General features: G+C 36.7%; 1 protein-coding gene across 2 annotated transcripts in view; it reads right to left on the minus strand.

Annotated features, from left to right (window-relative positions):
* The window catches only part of LOC149550084 (mediator of RNA polymerase II transcription subunit 33A-like), a 123715-nt gene extending 116783 nt beyond the window's left edge, over positions 1-6932 (minus strand). Inside the window, exon 1 of one of the 2 annotated variants that reach the window (XM_089793229.1) lies at positions 6296-6932. In XM_089793229.1, coding sequence (XP_089649355.1) covers positions 6296-6588 — 293 coding nt within the window. In that variant the 5' untranslated portion in view covers positions 6589-6932. The remainder of the gene's footprint in view (positions 1-6295) is intronic. The other variant, XM_089793230.1, reaches the window with a different exon arrangement.
* Between the last annotated feature and the right edge of the window lie 14399 nt (positions 6933-21331).

Here is a 21331-nt window from a genome sequence, read left to right on the forward strand (position 1 = left end):
ATTATCAGAGCAATATTTTTCGAAATTATTTTATGTGATATATGCTTCATCTAAGGCTTTTTTTGTCTACAACTTATAGCCATTTTTTCTACAATTGTCCTCTGTTATTTTTTAATTCCTAACGGATTTTTTGAGAGCTCAACTGGGATGTCATCTATTTTTTCTAGGTGCCTCAATTTACGTGCCTCAATTTTCGAGCTAGCAGATCCAGAATCTGACATATTGTTTTTGGGTTTTCTGAACTCTCTTCTAGGTACCTCTTCATTTTTTTGGGTCTTCCACTTTTTTGCCTCGAGGTACATGCCTTCACAAATTTTCACGCTTTTCATTGAAAAAAGTGCTATGACATCTCTAACAAATTTTTTGCTCGAGGGAAATCAAAAGTTCAACAATCACAATTATGGCACATGGAACAATGGATGCTAACCATCTTCGAATATCATAGAAGCGATCAGGTGGTTCTAGGTACTACAACTCGACCTACTCAAGCTAGTCCTGATCAGAATGCATATGATCAGCATAATCGGGAGCCAATGATACTTCTCAAATTGTCCTCAGCTGATGATCAGCTCCCTCCGATTCCATCTGGCAAGACAACTACTGAGATATAGGATCATCTCAAGAACCTTCATTTGACTTCAAACAAAAGCAGAGCCTTCTTTCTCGAGAACACTCTGTTTTCTATTGTCATGGATGAGCAGAAATTGCTTCATTGACACCTAAATAGGATTCAAGAAATCCATGATCAGTTGCTTGCCATTGGACACAAGATGGAGGAAGAAGACATTGTGGTCATAACCCTCAGGAATTTACCCAAGTCCTACGAGCGTTTTATCAAGACTCTCAACATCACTTCTATTGGTGTTGATCTAAAGTTCACAGCTCTCTGCACACTTCTACTTCAACAAGATCAGTGGAAACAACAGTTCAGTACCAATTCTGGCTCCACCTCCACAGAGCAAGCCTTTGTTGCTAAATCCTTTCAGATGGATAAAGGCAAGTCTCATTCACAGTAGTGTTCTCAGCAGAAGTCATCTACTCTAGCTTTAGAAGGCTCTAAGAAAAAGAAGATTCAATGCAACTATTGCCACAACTACAAGTATGGTCACATGAAGGTTGAATGTCAGAAACACTTAGCTTCCCAATCTAAGCAATCTGGTTTGCAGCCCAAAGCGAACAATGCAAAGCACACTGAGCGGACAGAATTTTCCTTTTATGCCTTCGTGGCTAAAAGACATGCAGATCATATGCAGTCATTTGCCTGGTACATTGATTCAAGGGCCTCTTGTCATTTCACCCGCCGCAAAGACTAGTTCACTGACTACCAGCCTTGTTCAAATTTTGTTATTTTTGGTGGAGGGGAGTACACCGTTGTCGGCAAAGGTAATATTCAAATTCAGTCTACTGGGAGGAATCTCATTTTCCTCGATGTGTACTACATTCTAGGGATGAAACTAAATCTACTCTCTGTCAATCAGTTGTTGTAACAATCAATAGTTGAATATCACCTTTAGTTCACATTAGTACACCATCACTAATAGGGTGACTGAGTCTATTGTTATAGTGGGTCTTGAGGACTTTCAGACTTACTGATTTTGATGATATTCAAGACTTAGCTATGGCTGCTCGGCGGTCTTCTATCAACACACTTTGGCATTGACGATATGGGCACTTAAATGTGCACTATCTCTCTCAACTTGCTTGGGAAGAACCTGTCCTCTAATTGCCAGAGATTCAAACTCAGTAGCTTAGAGTTTGTGATGCATGTCAGGTTGGGAAGCAACATCGCACACCTTTCACTAGTAGCAATTCATGGCGAGCTTCTTAGGTACTTTAGCTTGTTCTTGTCGATATCTACGGCCCTATAGTCACTCCTTGTGTTGTTGGGTCCAAGTATTTTCTATTGTTTGTTGATGATTTCAATAAAAAATGTGGGTATATTTTCTTAAAAAGAAATCAAAAGCATTTACTATATTTTAGAAGTTTAATCCTTTAGTTGAAAAAGAGTCTAGGAAATCTATTATTGCTCTTAGGTCAGACAATGGGGGTGGAGAATTTTTTTCTAATGAATTATCTAGCTTCTGTAATACTCATGGCATCAAGCGTCAATTAACCACACCCCACACACCCCAACAGAACAGTGTAGTTGAACGTTGAAACAGAACAATCACCGAGATGGCTCGATCCATGCTCGAACAAAGACATGTTTCAAAGAAGTTTTGGGCAGAAGCAATTAACATTGCAATTTATCTTTGAACCGGTCACCTACAGTGGCGGTCAAAGGTAAGATTCCAAAAGAGGCTTGGTCAGGTCGAAAGCCCAAAATCAATCCCCTGAAGGTTTTTAGCTCTCTTTCTTTTGTTTGGATCCTTGATGCCTAACGCACCAAGTTGGATGCCAAGAATTAGAAACTCATGCTTGCTGGATACAGTAGTCTTCACAAAGCCTACTGCTTGATCGACACTAAGACATCTCATCTCTTGTACAGTCGTGACATAGTCCCTGATTAGCAGCAAGGACCACTCATGCTTGTTTCTCTTGTTCCTGATCCAATAGACCAACCTATGAAAGCTCATGATTTGGGAGTTCAGCTTCAATTAGATCTACCTGATTGGAAAGCTCTTGCAGCTCTAGTAAATCTTGTATAGACACCTTCGGCTTCTCCTACAAGATCACCTAGGTATGCAGATACTTCACCTGAATTTGATCTTGATTCTTCTAATGAGGAACCTAATCATAGTGCATCTCCTAATACTAATGTTGGCCATCCTCCTCTCCGTCCTAAGTGGTGGGCTAAAACACTTGTTGATCTTCAAATGATGAGCTCGTTGATAGGAGAACTACTCAAAAAAAGAGCAAACCTACAGAGTCAATTAACTTCTCTCTCATAGCCACATTCACAATGTGTTTGAACCTCAAACATATTCCAAGGCTAAAGGAATTCTAGAGTGGGAACAAGCCATGACATCTGACCACCAGAGCCTATTGAAGAATAACACCTAGGTCCTTTCTGATCTTCCACCAGGGAAGAAACCCATTGGCTACAAATGGGTATACAAAATTAAATATAAGTTGATGGTACTTTGGATAAGTACAAAGATCGTTTAGTTGCAAAGGGTTTTTCTCAGCGTCAAGGCATTAATTATGAGGAGACCTTTGCTCCTAATGCAAAGATGAGCACAATAAGATTAGTCCTAGCCATGACAACACAGTTTGGCTAAAAGGTCCATTAGATGGACGTCAGGAGTGCTTTCCTGAATGTTGAGTTACAAGAAGAGATCTACATGACGCAACCTCTTGGTTTCAAGGTTGTTGGTAAAGAACACCAGGTTGTTAGATTGATGAAAGCTCTCTATGGCTTGAAGCATGGTACATGAAAATTGATAAATACCTCAGTGATCAAGGCTTCAAGAGTTCTTCAAACTCAAATTTGTACATCAAGACTACCGACGGTGACATGATCCTCCTGGTCATTTATGTGGATGATTTGATCATCACTAGAAGTTCGGCATCTTTGATTCAGCAAATCAAATAGAGTTTATGCCAGTCTTTTGATATGACTAACCTTGGCCTTATGCATTATTGCCTAGGTATTGAGATTTGTCAGCAGTCTACTAGTATATTCATTTCTCAGTCCAAACATGTCAAGGCTCTGTTAGACAAGTTTTGTATGCAGGACTGCAAACATGCATCTACACCCATGGAGAAAGATCTAAAGTTATCAACCAAGTTTGGTTCTCCTCTAGTTAATAATACTACATACAAGCAACTAGTAGGCAACCTCATCTACCTCTTTGCTACTAGACCTGATATCAGCTTCGCAGTCAATTACATCTCACGTTTTATGACAGTTCCTAAGGCTAATCATTGGATGGCAGAAAAGCGTGTGTTTCGTTATGTAAAGGGTACTGCAGATTATGAACTTCTTTACTCTCGGAGTTCTAATCCTAAACTCAGTGGGTTCACAAATTCAGGTTGGGAAGGTTTTGTTGATGATAAAAAGCCAACTTTTGAATACGTGTTCAGTACGGGTTCCGGTGTCTTCACATAGACCAGTAAGATGCAGCAAGCAGTTTCTCTCTCCTCTATAGAGGCTGAATACAGAGGGACAATTAAGACAAGCTGTGAAGTTGTTTGACTTCGTCGGATGCTTGGGGATATGCAGATTTCAGAAGCAAGCCCGACAACTTTCTTTATTGATACCAAGGTGTTATCAATTTAGCTCAAAATCCAATCTTCCATGAACGAACCAAGCATGTGAATGTTCACTATCACTACATACGGCAGCTGGTTGAAGACGGAACAGTTGACTTGTAGTGGATTCCTACAGCGGATCAAACTCCAAACATTCTCACCAAACCTCTTGGTCCAAATAAGTTTGTCCAATTCAGAGGACAGCTTGGTGTTGTGGATAGACTAACCATTAAGAGGGGTATTACAATAATAGATAGTTTTTATTATTATTATTTATTATTTAATGGTTATCTATTGTAATCTCCTATAAATATTAGAATGTTTCTAATATTTAGTTTCTTCTATCTAGAATAGAATGTTTCTATTCTTTATGATTTTTCCCTAAGGAAATATCGTTCATTCTTTTTTATATATTGATCTCTTGATCATAGTTAATCAAGCAATTATTTACCAATTACTTCGTAATATCGGCTCACAATGATAACTCTTACCATAATTATTTCTTGCTGGTATTAAGCTGTGTAGATTTATTTGTGCTTGCTGGGAATGGTGGAAATGTAATCGTCCTTCCTTATTATCAGTATTTTATTAAATCATGCTTAAGTGTTAAAAAGGAAAGAGTCTGCAGGTCTGATGAGAAGGAATGGCATATGTGTAACTGCAATCTAGTATTTCATATGCCCCGAGCAGAGACTCTTGGTTTTCCGGGCATTACCTATGCTTCTGGACAGTATCAAGCTTGTATGTTATATATATTCATTCAAGAAGTGAGGACAGTATTATTGTTGCAAAGGGAGAGCTATTATTGGGTCTGCTTCTTGTATTCGATATCTGTACTTTGTATCTCTGTGTATGCTATAGGCGATATAGTCTTCATTTGTTATTGCATTAGATTCAGATTGTGATCAACATTACATATTGTGTTCTTTGAGAGATATATTGTAATCTGAGAAATTCTTTTGTGTTGTTTGTATTATTGGAAGTGATGCATGCTTTGCTCAACTGTATGTTCTGTATATGCATAGCAGAAGTGATTGAACTGTGAATAAGGCTTATTGATTGTCTGATAAGAGTTAAAAATCATAAAGTTGAGAATATTGCATTTTGTTTTGAGTATTTCAATAAAGGATCTATCTTTGGTGTGACTGGGTTTTTCCCTTAAGTAGGAGGGTTTTCCCAGGGTAAATTTCTGTGTCTCAGGAGCTTATGTGTTTTGATTTTGCTTTATTTATGCTATTCTGGTTCTTGAAAGCCTAACAACTCACTTAGACTAGTCATAGTAAACGTCAACTGGCTTTCCTTAGTGAGATGAGTGATAAGAAGCCAAGGTACATTTTCAAAACAGCTCATGCCCTCATTATACACGCTACGAAGGTGGTCTTAGGAGATGAATTCTTAAAATCAAACCATTGGTGTAAGGTTAATAACTTAATACCAATGTAGCAGCCATATACCTCGCGACGATGTTGGATGTCAAGGATACAAAGGCCCGGACAAGGATGATGTGCAAGTGCTAAGTCGGAGTTGTTATCTTGAAGAATTAGGTGTGCTAGAAAATGTGGACATTGGTTTGGGGTTTCCAATTTCGAAGGATTATTATGTGATTAGGTGTCGAGGGAAAGAAGTGGAGAAATACTTCTTAATTCACTCCCTTGAGCCTTCCCTCCTACCCAAATGCCTTGCTCGAAAAGATTGAGTGTAATCTCTAGCTGAGAGTGGATTTGTAATGATGAAAGCACTGAAACGTAAGGTTGGATGTCAGCCCTTAATGTGGAACTGGGAAGCAAGTGGGTCTATAATTGAGTGAGGTGGATCGGTAGTGGTAATCCCCTAGTACGAAAAACTGGATGGACTATACACAGGTGGTTCTACATTAAAGATTTGGATAGTGGTTCTAAAGGTTGGATGTGAGCCGTAGCTTAAGTTGCAGGGAATCGGGTTGGCCATAATAAGCCCTGCCGCCAATTGTGGACCTTTTTCCTGATTTTTTGACCTCGATGAATTATGTCGAGAAAGGAAGAGTTGGACCATCTTCAAACTCCACAATGCAGGTATAATTGTTAGCCAGTAAAAACTTATCCTAAAAGAAATTTAAAAATACCTCAAAGTCAGCAAGGACAGAATATGCAGCGAGCTCAAAAGACGGGTTGCAATCGCCTGTTCAACATATTTCCATGCCATGGGCTCATTGTTGCTCCAACACAGATGAGATACCAGCAATTGACCCAGTTCCACACTTGGTATTTCTACACCTGCTCCTGCCAGGCATTTGCTCACTTCAACTGCCCACAAGAGAGGCGGATCTTTCTGTGCTTGTGCAACTTTTGTCAATTCTAATACCAGTTGCTGCCATTGCCGTGGAGGAGAAACTTCCTCCATCTCCTCTGAATCCATATTTCCCACACCAACAATGGTTAAAATTCGGTCCACTCCCAATCTAAGCCCACCATGACAGTTTTCCCCAGTGCATGAATGTGAAGGAAAAGCTACGGTACCCACAAAGCCCAAGAGGCAAGAGGAAACCAAATGTTCGGTGGGAAGACTACTTCAAAGTTTTTTAAATTCTCAAAACCAAGGCCAACTCCAACCAAAATGAAATGGGCACGTCCAATAGTAAACCATATGCATAAGCATGTGCGGACAAACCAAAAAATCAATGTAGTCTGGACAACAGACAAACACCACCAGCAGTATGAATAAGGCAAAAGCACTCCATTAAAATAGACAATCATGAGCTTGGCGAAAGATGATTGATTTTACGATTTTGTTATTTTTAGTTTCGTTCAAAAAAAAATACAATTCTCTGAAAGGAATATTTTTAGGGTCTAACGTCTTTTGAATAGCTTTTGATATTACTTTGAAATAAACAAAAGCTGCACCTACTTCTTCCCATGAAATTTCATTTTATTTGGTAAAATAAAGTTTGGACATAATTGAGATAAGAACAAGTAAGTTTTTTTATTCTTTTATATATTTAAGTAGTTAAGATTTTATAAAATTAATAATAAAGAGAAGTTTTTATTTTCTAGGTTGAAATTTCTAACTATCATTTAGAAGGACATTAAGAATTGATTCAATTATTATTTTTAAAATATAGTCGACTTTTTTCAAATATTTGCATTATTAATTCTAGTGATAAGTAGGAGATAATTTCTACAGCAAGTCAAATTATGATATTGCTATCAAGATTAACTGTGTAGTTTTTAAGTCAAACTCATTGATCCATATTTCATGAGTGGTGATTCAACACGAATCCATCTCTCATGAGAATAAGTAGAACACTTAGCACTCATTGGATCTAGGTAATGCTCACAGAGGTGAAGCACCAGGCACAGGGAAAGCATCGGGGAAGTCTCAATGCTTCACCTCTATGAGTATCACCTAGATCCAATGAGTGATAAGTGTTCCATTTATTCTCATGAGAGATGGATTCCCATGTGCTTCACCTCTATGAGCATCACCTAGATCCAATGAGTGCTAAGTGTTCCATTTATTCTCACGAGAGATAGATTTGTATTGAGTCGCTACTCACGAAATATGGGTTAATGAGTTTGACTCAAAAACTACATAGTTAAATCCTAATAGCAATATTGCAATTATTAATTCTAGGTTTCTACTTTTCAAAATGTTGAATATGAAGTTTCACTAGGGGAGATGACCTATTAGATGTCCATGTTCTAATGACTGCTACATCTATCATTATAGATCCCCCCAATTACCACTCATAAAAAACTCCCAAAAATGATAGCATATGGATTGATAGTTGATCACACATGTACTAATAGTTTATCATATTTTAGCTTTCTTGTTTGTTGATTGGTCCATTTGTGCAAAATGTACTATTTTTTTGGTGAGTGGCTATTTGGGGATGAACATAAAGAGTTTCGAGTGAATGTTTTAAAATGGCACTTTTAGACCACCTCACACTCTACAGGTTCTACAAAGAGCTTTGTAAATGCAAAAAGGTCAAACGGTTAGCTTTAAGTTCCTCACTCACCTATGTAGGTTCACCAAAAAAATCAACAAATTTTGACATATGGACTAGGAGTTTTAGGTGCCTAAAGCTCCCCTATGTGGTGTTGTGGTCAAAGCAAGGTATAGGAAAATCTCGTCGTACTTAACAATTGTCTCATGCCCATGCCACTAAAAAGATGCAAAGGAAGGGTGACTAGCTCAGGGAGGAAAAGACAACCTAATGTGACAACACAAATGTGCCTATTGAGTGAATATTTTTACTCTAGCCCTTAGCTAAAGAACAAAGCTTGAGCATAAGGAAAACAAGTTAAGAGGGACCCTTTCCATAATGCAAGTGTATTAACTCGTGATCAAAAAGAATATGTATATATGAGTAAATTTCATGTTCACTTTGTTGACCTAGACTTCAATTTACAAATGAACATCAAAAATGATATCTAATTGTGCATATATTTAAAAATGCTTGCTGATGGAAATATTAAAGATAGTTGTTTTATCTTTCTAGCCTTGAACAATTTTATAAATCCAAGTCTAAATATAGTAAGCTCTAGAATAAAATAAAAATAAATATTGTACAATCTATATTTTGGAGGAATAATTTTTTTTAAACATTTTAAAGATAAGTCCTTATCATATAGGGACAACGCCCTTCAATAATAAAAAGGAAAGTTACAAAGAGTTTAATGCATGTGATGGAAGTATGCAACTCCCTCGCAAATATCTACCAACCTTGCTACTGTGGAATCATCAAGTACATTGTTATTTGTGTAGACAAAACTTATAAATTCACTTTGATTGTTCTCTTTTTCTATTCCCTTTCTGAAGAGCTTCCACACTTTCATAAACTTTCTCTTATTTCCTTCGAATTTGAGATCTTACACTCCTAGTACCATATTAGAACTCACACTAATGAAGAGTTTGTTCGTTGCTTGTTGTATAATATCATAGTTAGTTTGGAAAAAAAATCTTTTCTCAAAACTTATAAATTCACTTTGATTGTTCTCTTTTTCTATTCCCTTTCTGAAGAGCTTCCACACTTTCATAAACTTTCTCTTATTTCCTTCGAATTTGAGATCTTACACTCCTAGTACCATATTAGAACTCACACTAATGAAGAGTTTGTTCGTTGCTTGTTGTATAATATCATAGTTAGTTTGGAAAAAAAATCTTTTCTACTAGTTAAATGCCTCATAATAGATACCTTGTAGCATGGACAAAAGGGATGAATTTTTTACATAAATTTATTCATCATAGATATGCCCTTCCCATCATATACCTATAACCATGATCTTATGGAAAGTGAGAGAAATAAGTTTTAAACAAATGTATTTACTAATAAATTAGACATGGATATCATTTTGATTTATTGGTTTGCCTTTAAAAATGCGATAAGAAAGTTTATCTAACCATGGTAAATATGCACAATGGTGTTGTCAATCAAAGGTTGTAGTAATGGTGATGGATAAGGTGGAAACGATTTGATAAGGATGAGACACAACAATAACAGTTTTATGGAGGACAAGGGATGTTGTGGCTTTTTCAAAGTGAATAAATATATGTAGTTCATTTCATGGCTATGGGGAGTTTTGTAAGTAACAAAATAAATAAAATAAAATTTCTCCAAAACAATTACTATGGTGGACACACACTAAGACAAGGTTGGAGTTTCAAAAAAATTATGGGGAAGTATATTGAAGGGATATTTCTGATTGAGGATTGAGAAAGTTGAGTGAATGGGAGAGCAATCAAGTTCATGTCAAAAAGAATTTAGTCTTCTAGAAGGAAGTGTTATGATTTGGTTTCCTCATCATGGGGGATATCATATTCTTTTTAGTAAAATAAATCTAAAAACTTATTCTCCTAAACGAAAGTATTAGTTGATTATCTCTAAGGAAGTAAGTTTGGGTCCCTTTTTTAACTTGTTTTTGTAAAACAAACTTGTTTGATGAATCCAAATAGTGTATGGGATAAACTTAAGATAATAGTGTCTCCACCTCTATATATATTGTCTAAGGGTTTCTTATTATTACAATTTTATGTAAAGGATCAAACCTTTGTTTGGAGGGGTGGCCCTTGGCTTTCCCATATGATAGGTCTATATATGTGACCTTTGAATCCTTATTTATTCATGAGATAAAGGCTATTGTTATGGATATAATTTGGATTTACCTTTGTAGGCCTCAAATAGACTTTAGAAATGTAACATAGATTAATAAGTTGGCTACAATAGAGAGATTTTGTTAAGATTGACATTAAGAAGGATGTGTTGAAGAGAAATTATGGTAGGGTCTATTTATGATGCCATGTACCAAATTATAACTCACTTTATTTATGTTTTGAGTTCAACAACATAATTTAAAGGTATGCATTTTAAAAAAAATTTGTTGGAAAGAGATTGGGTGTGAATCAACTAAGTGTCCCTCCTTAAGTTGGTGGTATCCAATTTAACTCATTTCAAAACATGAGTTATAAATATATGGTATATGAATGAATATTTATGTTGAGGAGACATGGTTTTCTATAGTAGTACAAGAGGAAGGTGTGTGTTCCCCTAAGTAATAGGCCTTGAGTAATATATTATGGAAGTTTGTGTATGTAGAAGGTATTTCTATCAAGGCCTATAGGGTAGAGATTCAAGGTCTTGAGAGAAGGAATTCAACATAATAAAGAGGAATTTAACTCAAGCGTTGGGTCCTAGTTAGTAACATATGAACTATTAGTATAGGTTTGGCACTTGAAGATAATCCTCCCAATTTAAAAATGACTCTAACATTAGATGATATCATTGTATTATGATGCCAATATTTTCAACCAAATATTTTATTTCAAAATTTAATTTCATGTTAGGTCTTGGGCCTTTGCCACTAAAAATCCAACATTAATTGTTAGGATCATTTTTAGTACTTGCTCTTAACTATTTGTTTCTCTTACCAGTGATTTTGGATTCATGTTTAAAATTCTACTATTGTTTCTTACCATTCCTTCATCCAAAGTTGTTTTATTGATTATAGTGATTGGTGTAGCACATTGTGCCACATTTAGATTGATACCTTTTTTTTCAAAAGACTCAATGACACTAGCAAGATTAAATATAAATGTTTAACCAACTAATATTTTATTTTATTTTCACATAAATACATTTTTGTTACTTTTCTCAATTTCCACATTCTCATCAATTGAATCACAAGTTGACATTGAAGTGCTTATTTTTAATAATAATAAAATCTATAATTTATTGGAACACTTTCTTATTTTTTTCCAAGATATCTTACGAGGAAGACCATCCAAAACATTACTCTTGATCTTCAAAAATAAACTTTTATTATCAACATCACAAGTATTTTCATTTACACAATGTTTACAAGGGTTTTTTTTTTCTTATTCTAAGGAAGGATAAATCCATTTCAACAACATAAGGATTTTTATTTTTATCTAAGGAAGGATAAATCCATATACAACAACATAAGGATTTTCATTTTTAACAAGGGGAGAGTTCTCATTTTCACCAACGCTAAGATTTTCATTTGCAACAAGGGGAGGATTTTCATTTTCAAAGTCTCTCTCAAAAACTATGTCAAGAATTGAATCAATTTCAACATTGGTATACGTAGCTTGTAATAAATCAGCATAAAGGGTGTCATCTATTATCAAATATTTTATATCATTAAATGGTGAATTTGAAGGTGTACCTAGAATCATGTATGTTGTCACATTTTCCACATCATTAAAAGGTGAATTTGAATGCATACTTGGATTAGTGTCTATAATTATATTTTTTTTGCATTCACCTCTTTGAGATTTGTACCTTCTACATCCATTGTATCCCCCATTTTATCTTTATTGTCTGTTTCTTAAATTATTGTAGATCTAGTTGCTTCATTATTATTCATTTTTCACATTCATATTTTTTTATCTCTTTGATGGTTGACCTTCTTCTCTCTCTTTGATTTGATTTAATCGAGGGTCATAAGACTCCTTTATTTCCTATTATGATCCTTTTACATCCCATGATTACCAAATTTGAAGTCAAGAATAAAAAATGTTTCCAATGGTTGAATGCTTCCAAAATACTCTCAATGATTGAATCTTTCCAAAAGTGAATAAATTATTGTATTAAGAAAACAAGAAATAATAAGATAGTGTAAAAAAGGTTGTTTCCAATCATACACAATGACAGGATGTTGTAGTAAATAAAAAAATGGTAAAAAATAGAACACAAGTTCTCATTTATAGAAAACAACTATAGTTCATTTTGTGTACTTTATAAATTTAAAAAGAAAAAAGAAAACACACTATGCTTGGGAAATGTGACCCCATTTCTTAATGACTTTGTTCCATAAATGAATTGCTCCCTCAAAAATAGCTTTGGTTTTTGGTTTGGGGAAAGGCTTGGTTAATCAAACCATAGCTTTGGATCTTGTTTGACCTATACCTTGAAGGTCATCTCAATGTTCAAACAAAATAGGCACTTCAAACAAATTTTTAAATAATTTTATGCAAAATATATTGACAAAAAAAAATCATTAAGATTCCAAATATGAAATTTATTTTAAAATTGGACTATTTTTTCTAGTTTGCAATTATTTTCTATTGGATACATTTGTATAAACTTGAAATAACAAGATTTCTTCTTATTTTTATAACTTTTTTGTTTATGTATTTTTTGAAAAATAAATTACATGGTATCAAACTAAAAACAATTCTATAAACTTTTAAAAAATAAGAAATGATAAATTTGGGTCAAATTATGCTTGTCGTACATGGGGACTTTCAAAAATAACAATCATGCCCACTGAAACAATAATTAATAAGTATCCCAAAAAAACTATAAAAACACATTTTCATCAATCTTGATTGTGTTACAAATAATTTCTTAAAAGGATTCAAAAAGATAATTTCATTTAGGATGAATTATGTTGGCCGTACACAAGCACAATATGGTCTCGAAAAAGTGACTTTTGAAGACTAGTTTATAGTAATGCATGTTGAAAATTGATTTGTATCATCTAGGTATTCATAAAACTTACATATTTGGAAAGTAGATTTTGAGTACTATAATTCCTATTTTATACTTAAAATGTGAGCACCCTTCTATGAGTCATTATATCCAAGATTGCTCAAGAATGAGGTCTCGAATGGCGACTCATAGCTCTCTATTCATGGAGTGCAAGGGTTTGTAATGGAGGCCCTCAGTTTGACCTAGTTTGTGCCCATGCAAGTACACCATAAAATGAGAGATTCAAAAATGCAGATGAAAACTAATCTATATGATAACAATGCAAAACAATGCAAGATCTAATTTATGAAAGCAAGATCTAAGCTAATATGAAAATGCAAGGATGGATCATGATGATGGAAGTCATGGATGCATGAGAGAAGAAGACAAGAAGATAGAAATTCTCCACAAAAAGCTTTAGTATTCAAACTCCTTCAAAAATCTCTCTCCAAACCTGCAGCATAACAATAGCATAGAGTGCTCTGTAATCTTGCCACTCTTTTTTATTTTGAATTTTGAATGATGGTGAGCCCTAAGCCTTCGGATCTGCCACCGTACCCGAACCTGCAACTCGTGCTTACAGTGTGCAGGGACTTGGAGGACTTGTAGGATGGTTGTGGGTCCATTGGGGTTGACGGGTTGACTTGTGCTAACACTACTACTTTGGGTAATGGAAGCACCATTGGTTGTCAGGGTGGAAGAATGTGCTGGTTGGTACCTTGAAGACCAATTTCCCTATGGAGAATCCCAAGATTACTTGTGGTCAGGAGGGTCTTGTGATATCCTTCCTTGATAGTGTGGTGGAAAATGTGACCTCTGGCCTCAAACTTTGTGTTGTTGGTAGATTTGTTGCATTCTATCCCACTATTGAGATGGTACACAAATGGGTAAGTCAGAAATAGAAGGTCAAAGGAAGCATAAGTGTTTTTGCTGTGCCTAGTGGTCTCTTTTGTTTCAAATTTACCACAGAGGAAGATTTCAACTCCATTCTCTCTGGTATTTGGTATTATGGGAAGCATTGTCATGCCCTAACAAAATGGCATTCGGGCTTTCATGCTAGTGTGGAGTTGAACAAAATTGCCCCAGTTTGGGTTAGGTTACCTGGTCTCCCCCTTGAATTTTGGGATGAGAAGATCTTAAGGTGGGTGGGGAATTCTTTTGGTCATTTTGTCATGGCTGATAAAATGACTTTGCAAAAAACATGTCTAGTTTATGCAAGGTTCTGTGTGAATGTAGCCCTGAATAGAGCACTCCCCATAGTAGTCACATTGAGAACTAAATGGGGGGAGAAAATTCAACCTATAGAATATGAGAATGTTGGACTATTCTACCAAAGATGTGGTCAATTTGGACATCTTATCATGGATTGTAAAGCCCAAATGCAGAAAGATAAACAAAAAGAGGGCTCTCCAGGGATTGTTATTGAGTCCTTGGGTGAACCTTCAGAGATTTCTGAAAAGGTGGCAGAGACTCCTCCTAGGGCTACTCCCACTATGCTTCCCACTCTGGAAAAAAGCTTGGACCCGGGGGGGAGTAGTTTTGAAGGACAAGATGAATTCGGGGGAATACCCTTTCAGAAGGGATTTAGAGGAACTATTGTGCTCACTTAAGGATGGGCCTATGGTTGGTGTGTTACTGGAGGACGGTGAAATAGACGTGACCCACCCTCTCCCGAGATCCCCAATAACCCAGAAGGATGACAGCCATGAATAATTTTTTTCTATAGACTCTGACACTATGGTAAAAGTATGTACCCCTTTGAGGATGGTTGAAGCCTCCCCATCATAGATTACTGCAAAAGTAATGGAAAGCATTGAGAAGGTGGAAAAGGAGCTTATCACTGCCTCACCACAGAAGGAGGATAATAGGGAATGGGAAGTCCAGAAGAAGAGGAGGAGGGGGGGGGGGGGGAAACTAGATGTTGGTACCTTTGGGACAACTGGAAGACCATCTAGCAAAGCAACCAGGACAAAGTAAACAGCTAGGGATGTGGCCAGTGGTAAGCAACTTACACTGGAGATAGCTACCAGAGATAAGAAATGAAATTCCTTTCTTGGAATATGAGGGGGTTAAATAATCCCTAGAAGCAATATGCTCTGAAACAATGTATTTTTCAAGAAAAATTTGATTGTGTCTTAATATAGGAGACTAAAATGTCTTATGCTAGTTTTGATAAAATAGTTAATTATATTTGGTTGGGGGTTGGGTATTTACATATTGATGTTGATGGGGCTTTGGGGGGCATCGCCACCATGTGGAATCTGAAGTCTATGAAGGGTACTGAGGTCTAGAAGGAATTTTTTTTAATCATTACTAACTTCCAATCTAGCAGCCAATGTTGGGGGTTGATCAATATCTATGCCTCTAATAGCAGACTTGGGAGGAAGGAAATGTATGATAAACTGGCTAGGATTGCTGAAACTATAAAGGATGAGCAGTTGATGTGGATGGGGGATTTCAACACCCCCCTTTACTATTCAGAGAAGCTGGGTGGTAATAGAGAATGTCTAGAAAGTTTGCAAGACCTCAATGACTTCATGAGTAAGTTGGACTTTATGGATGTGGAGTTGAGAGGAAACTCGTATACTTGGACTAATAACAGGAAAGGGAAGGACCTTATTCAGGTCAAGTTGGAAAAATTATTGGTGACAAGGAACTGGGATAGACTAGGGAACTCCCACCTTGAGAACCTCACTAGAACGGTATCAGACCACTCCCCTCTATTATTCCATTGGGATGATGGTTTTAAAGGTGGATAGAAACCTTTCAAATATGAAATAATGTGGCAGTCTCACCCGAAATTCAAAGAGCGAGTTCAAGAGTGGTGGAATATAAGGATAGATGGTATTGTGATGTACAAACTTACCCAAAAATTGGATAATATTAGGAGGAATGTCAGGGTCTGGGCTAAGAGTTAATTTGGTGACTTATTCAAAGTTAAAGGTGAAGTGGAGGAAACACTCAAAAAACTCCAAGGAGAAATTGCAAGAGGGACCAACCTAGAAGGTGCAACTCAGGAAGAGGAGGAGTATAGAAAAAGTGGAAGGATATCCTACTAAGGGAGGAATTTTTTTGGAAACAAAGATCAAGAATTCAATGACTTAAGGAAGGGGATAAGAACACTACTTTCTTTCACAAGTCAACCTCTAACCATAAAAGAAGAAACACAATCAATAGGCTGATTGATGAAGGGGGAAGGATCTTAAAAGAGCAGGAGGAGATGGGAAGACATGTTGTGGAACACAATATTAGAGCTTTTGTTAAAGAAAATTTTGTTGGGAACCCAATAATTAGAAGAAGCTTGATTAATTCGGTCCCACAGATACTTGGTTTGGAGGAGAATAACCAGATACTTGGTAATATCACTGAGGAGGAGGTGAAAAGAGCAGTGTTTTCTATGAAAGCTTATAAGGCTTAAGGCCCATATGGGTTTCCTCCAGCGTTTTTCCAGCATTTCTGGGAGGTGGTTAAATGGAAAGTGATTTGGGCCACTAGGGCTTTTTTTAGAGTTGGTAAGCTGCTAAGGAGGATTAACACAACCTTTATTGCTTTAGTTCCTAAAATCCCTACTCCTTTGAGCCTGCTTGACTTTAGATCTATAATCTTATGCGATACTATTTATAAGATCCTTGCTAAAGTTTTGGTGAACAGAATTAAGCCTTTCTTGGAAAGAATAATTGGTAGCCCTCAGAAGGATTTGTTCTGGGAAGACAGATATTGGACGTGCCTATAACCATACATGAGGTTATTCATTCTATGGAGAAAAATAGAAAATAGGGGATGGCATTCAAATTGGATATTTCCAAAGCTTATGATAAGGTCAATTGGGACTTCCTTTAGGATGTACTAGAAAAAGTGGGATCTAACAATAAGATTATAAACTTGATCATGATGATGGTTGGCTTAGTGCAATATTCTGTCATGCTTAATGGTTCCCCCTGGGGCGACTTTTTTGCAGAGAAAGGTTTAAGACAGGGTGATCCACTTTCTCCCTACCTCTTTATTATGGTTGTTAAAGTCTTAGGGAGGTCATTCTATAAATTAGTGAGTATGGGATGTGTCAAAGGGGTTAAACCTGCTACTAATACTGAAACTGAGGTCTTTCAATAGTTTGTTGATGACACTTTCCTTTTTGGAGAATCTTCAGTAATGGAGGCAGAAGCTTGGAAGATGATACTACATAATTATGAAGAAAGTTTAGGGCAGCGAGTGAATTACCACAAGAGTAAAATTTATTTCTTTAATACTGAAGCCTCATTACAAAGGAACATAAGGAACATTTTGGAATGCCAATCAGCTTGCCTCCCGGATACTTATCTTGGATTACCACTTACTACTAAGGAAGTGACTAATGACTTCTAGAACACGATAGTGGATAGAATTCAGAGGAAGCTTGTAGGGTGGAAAGGGAAGATTTTAAGAAATGCTAGAAAATTACAACTACTCTCTGCTACTCTTCAAGGAATCCCTATTTACTTCTTATCCATTTTTAAAATTAATCAAAACATGGCAAAGAAAATTGAGAGAATACAAAGGAATTTCCTTTGGTCAGGGACAAAGGAGAAAAATTAATTGAGTTTAGTTAATTGGGAAGAGGTGTGTAAACCAAAGATTAAGGGGGGGTTGGGTGTAAGAAGGCTTCAGGACCTTAACAAAGCTCTCCTTACAAAAATTGGCTGGAGACTAGCTAAAGAAAATACTAACTGGGGCAATATCATGAAAGCCAAATATTTTTCTAATACCTCCTTGAAGTGGAATCTATTTAGCAATGACCTTCCAGGAGGTTCAAAAATCTGGAAGAATATTGTTAGAAATAGAGGTTTATTAAGAGAAGGTTTGATGTGGATTATGGGGAATGGTTTCAATATCAAATTTTGGGAAGACAGGTGGATGGAGGGGAAACCGCTGGTCTTCAGTAAATTCAGTAGATTAATGGAATTACTTAAAAATACGGTGGGGGGAAAATTCAGAGACTATATTGATCAGGAGAGAAGGTGGAAGAAGCTTTATAAGGATGATTACTCCCAAGAGGATATTCTTCTCCTTAAGGAATTGGAAGAGCTGATAAAAGAATAGAGACTCCCCCTATTACCTCAAGAGGACACTAGGACTTGGGACTTAACTCCAAGTGGTAACTTCACTATCAAATCAACATACACATTCAGGTTTAGTAAGGACCCCTACCCAACATTGTGGCGCAAGCTATAGATTACTAACCTAATTCTTAAAATCAATTTCTTTTGGTGGATGGCTCAGCATGGTAAAATCTTAACTTTGGACAACCTGAAAAGAAGGGGTTTTTATATAACAAATTGTTGTTGTCTTTGTAAAGAAAAGGAAGAAAGTATTTCCCACCTTTTCTTAGAATGCTAGTATGTTTTAGGGATTTGGACTAAGGTCTAGAAAAGATTTGGCTTGGACTGGGTTATGAATGATAATCTGGGATAGTTTGTGGAGAATTGGTGTTGTCCCTTTTATCACCCTAGATTAGTTTTTCTATGGAAAATTATTCCACCATATGTTTGCTAGAACATATAGAAAGAAAGAAATAACAGATTATTTAGGGAGGAGAGTAAACCAAAGGATGTGGTTTTTGGAATAATGGACAAATTATTGAAAGAAAATTTAAGAGTGGCTAAATGTAAAATGCCAAAGGAGAAACCAACTAGACATGAAGGCCTAGTTGCTAAAAGTTGGGGTTGTCATGGGGATTTTTTCCTCTTTGATAACTCAAAAATGATAATGAGACAACAGACGAGATAGAGACCCCCCACCATAACACAATATAAACTGAACTTTGACAATTCTGTAAATGGAGGAATAGGAGTGGCGAGAGGTGTTCTACAGGACAGAAATGGTGATGTGATGTTGGTGTATGCAGGAAAGGTGGGAAATGGAAGCAATAATTTGGCTGAAGCCATGGCGCTGTTATGGGGCCTTCAACTAACTAGGGAAATGCAAATTAAGGAGTTAACAATTGAGGGGGACTCCAAATTAATCATTGACTTGGTTAAGGGAGTGGCTAGATCAGGTTGGAATGTTTGAAACACCATTATGGATATCAAGCAAGTCTTGAACAAAATGGAAAATGTCCACCTGTAGCACATCTATAGGGAAGGAAACAAGGTGGTAGACACGACAGCTACCATGGGGTTTAATACAATTGCAATCATGTGCTGGAGGAATTGGGTTGATCTCAACGAAGATATTAAGTCGTTGATAATCATGAAAAGAGGTGGGAATAGTATATGATGATAACTATAAATTTTTTAAGTAGGGCCAAATTTGGCAACATGGTGATAATGTTTGCTAAATTTAACAATGGCTTTTTGGAAATAAAGGGAAGACATGGTTGTACAAATGGTAATTAGAGTGATTACGAATTAAGAGAGATGTCATTTCATAATTATGGTAACCCATTGCAAGTTTCAAATTACTTTCCAATTGGAAGTACAAAAGATATCATTAATCAGGATGTCAGAAAATGTCAGGGTGTGAAAATTATGATTTTATACATTCACGAATCCCATAATAATCTCGCATGGGATTTTGGAGCTCATCAAGCAAGGGTCTACAAATTTTATTTGCTTGTTGTTAAAGGGGTTAAGGTAGAGAGTAGTTGCAGAGAGATTGTTGTTGAGAAAGTTCATATGTGTATTACTAAAGAAGGGGAGCCAGAAATTGGTGAAATAGAGATGGGTGGAGACTTGAATAGGTTGGAACCCATAAAAATGGAGAATTTTAAAGATAGGATGGCTACCTAGTTTCTTTTGAAGGAAGGGGGTTTTTTGCCCTACATGCAGTCGATGGCGAGGTATGACGAGAACTGCATGCTCCAATTTGTTAATGGATGGAATGAGAGAAGGGTCACTATTAATGGAATCACCTTCCAAGTCACTGAGGAAATGATTGCCATGGCGAATGGCCTCTCAATGAAGAGGGAAAAATGGAGAAAGGTTACCAAAATTACTGACGAGGCTAGTATGAATAGCTTCTTCGCTTAAGATGAGGAGCCAATTCGTTATAGAGGAGGGTTTAAAAGAGACAAGCTACCCACCCCATGAGATGATGTGTGCCTAGTCCTTATGAGGTATCTAATGCTGGAGGGCAGGTTCGATGTCTGTTATTACTATCATTTCCCTTTTTTAAACCATTTTAGGAATAGGGATTTCATTTCTATCCTGTTTTATCTCCTGCATTCCCTTGAGGATGTGGTTGCTGACATTAGAGAAAAAAGGAGCAAAGGTTTAAATTTTACCATTATTCATCAAGGTTTAATCTTCCACCTCTATCAGTTTCACTTGGCCCTGTGCCCCCTAGGGTGGTGGTGGATAACCAGCGCCACTACTAGAATTCACCCCCGAGCTCCAGTACAGGCACTAAAATTCACATCCCTTGACCTTTTCCTTGTAGGGAAAACAAGAAAAAGAAAAAACCTGATACAATAGTAGAACAGAGGGGAAACAAGAAGACAAAAATTGAAAAACTAGTTGAGGTTGATGGAGAGGATTCAAAGGAGGAGATTGGGGGTAAGGCTAGGAGGAGATCTGGTAGGCTTACACAATCTCAGGCTAGGTGCAAACAGAAATCCCTCAGATATCCGGTTGAGGAGGTGGAGGAAGATAGTTCAAAAAATAATAATGAAGGAAGCGAGGAGGAAGATAATTCTAATTCCAAGAAGGATGATGGAAAGGAGGAGGTGGAGAAAAGTTTTAACTCAGTGGATAATGCTCAGACCCAGGCTTTTGTTGGTAATGTTGTGAATACGAAGATCATCCATGTGTCTGCAAGCTTTTCCCTCAAACCCATTACCTTTTGTGAAGAGAGCAGCAAGATGGACACTTCCCCCATAATTATTTCATCCCTGGTTAAGGATAATTCTAAGGTTTCCTCTAACCCAAGGGTTTTGCAGGACGAAATCCAGGTGCTAAAAGCTAAGGAGGAAGCTTTAAAGGTGGAAGCAGAGACTAAGGAAGGGACTGAGGTGCTCAAGGAATGATTTGCTAAATTGGAAAGGAGGGTTAAAACTTTGGAGGAGGGATTTTTTACCTTCTCCAAATTTGGCCTCAAAGTCACACATGCTGAGGCCACCACCCTTCAATTGCTGGAACAGGAAAAGGGGGACACGGGTATGGATATGCAGTACCACAAGTTGATGTTTAGTTA

This window comes from Cupressus sempervirens, chromosome 7 (genome assembly GCF_028749045.1).
Source record: "Cupressus sempervirens isolate cs-2001-9-10 chromosome 7, ASM2874904v1, whole genome shotgun sequence".
NCBI lineage: Eukaryota > Viridiplantae > Streptophyta > Pinopsida > Cupressales > Cupressaceae > Cupressus > Cupressus sempervirens.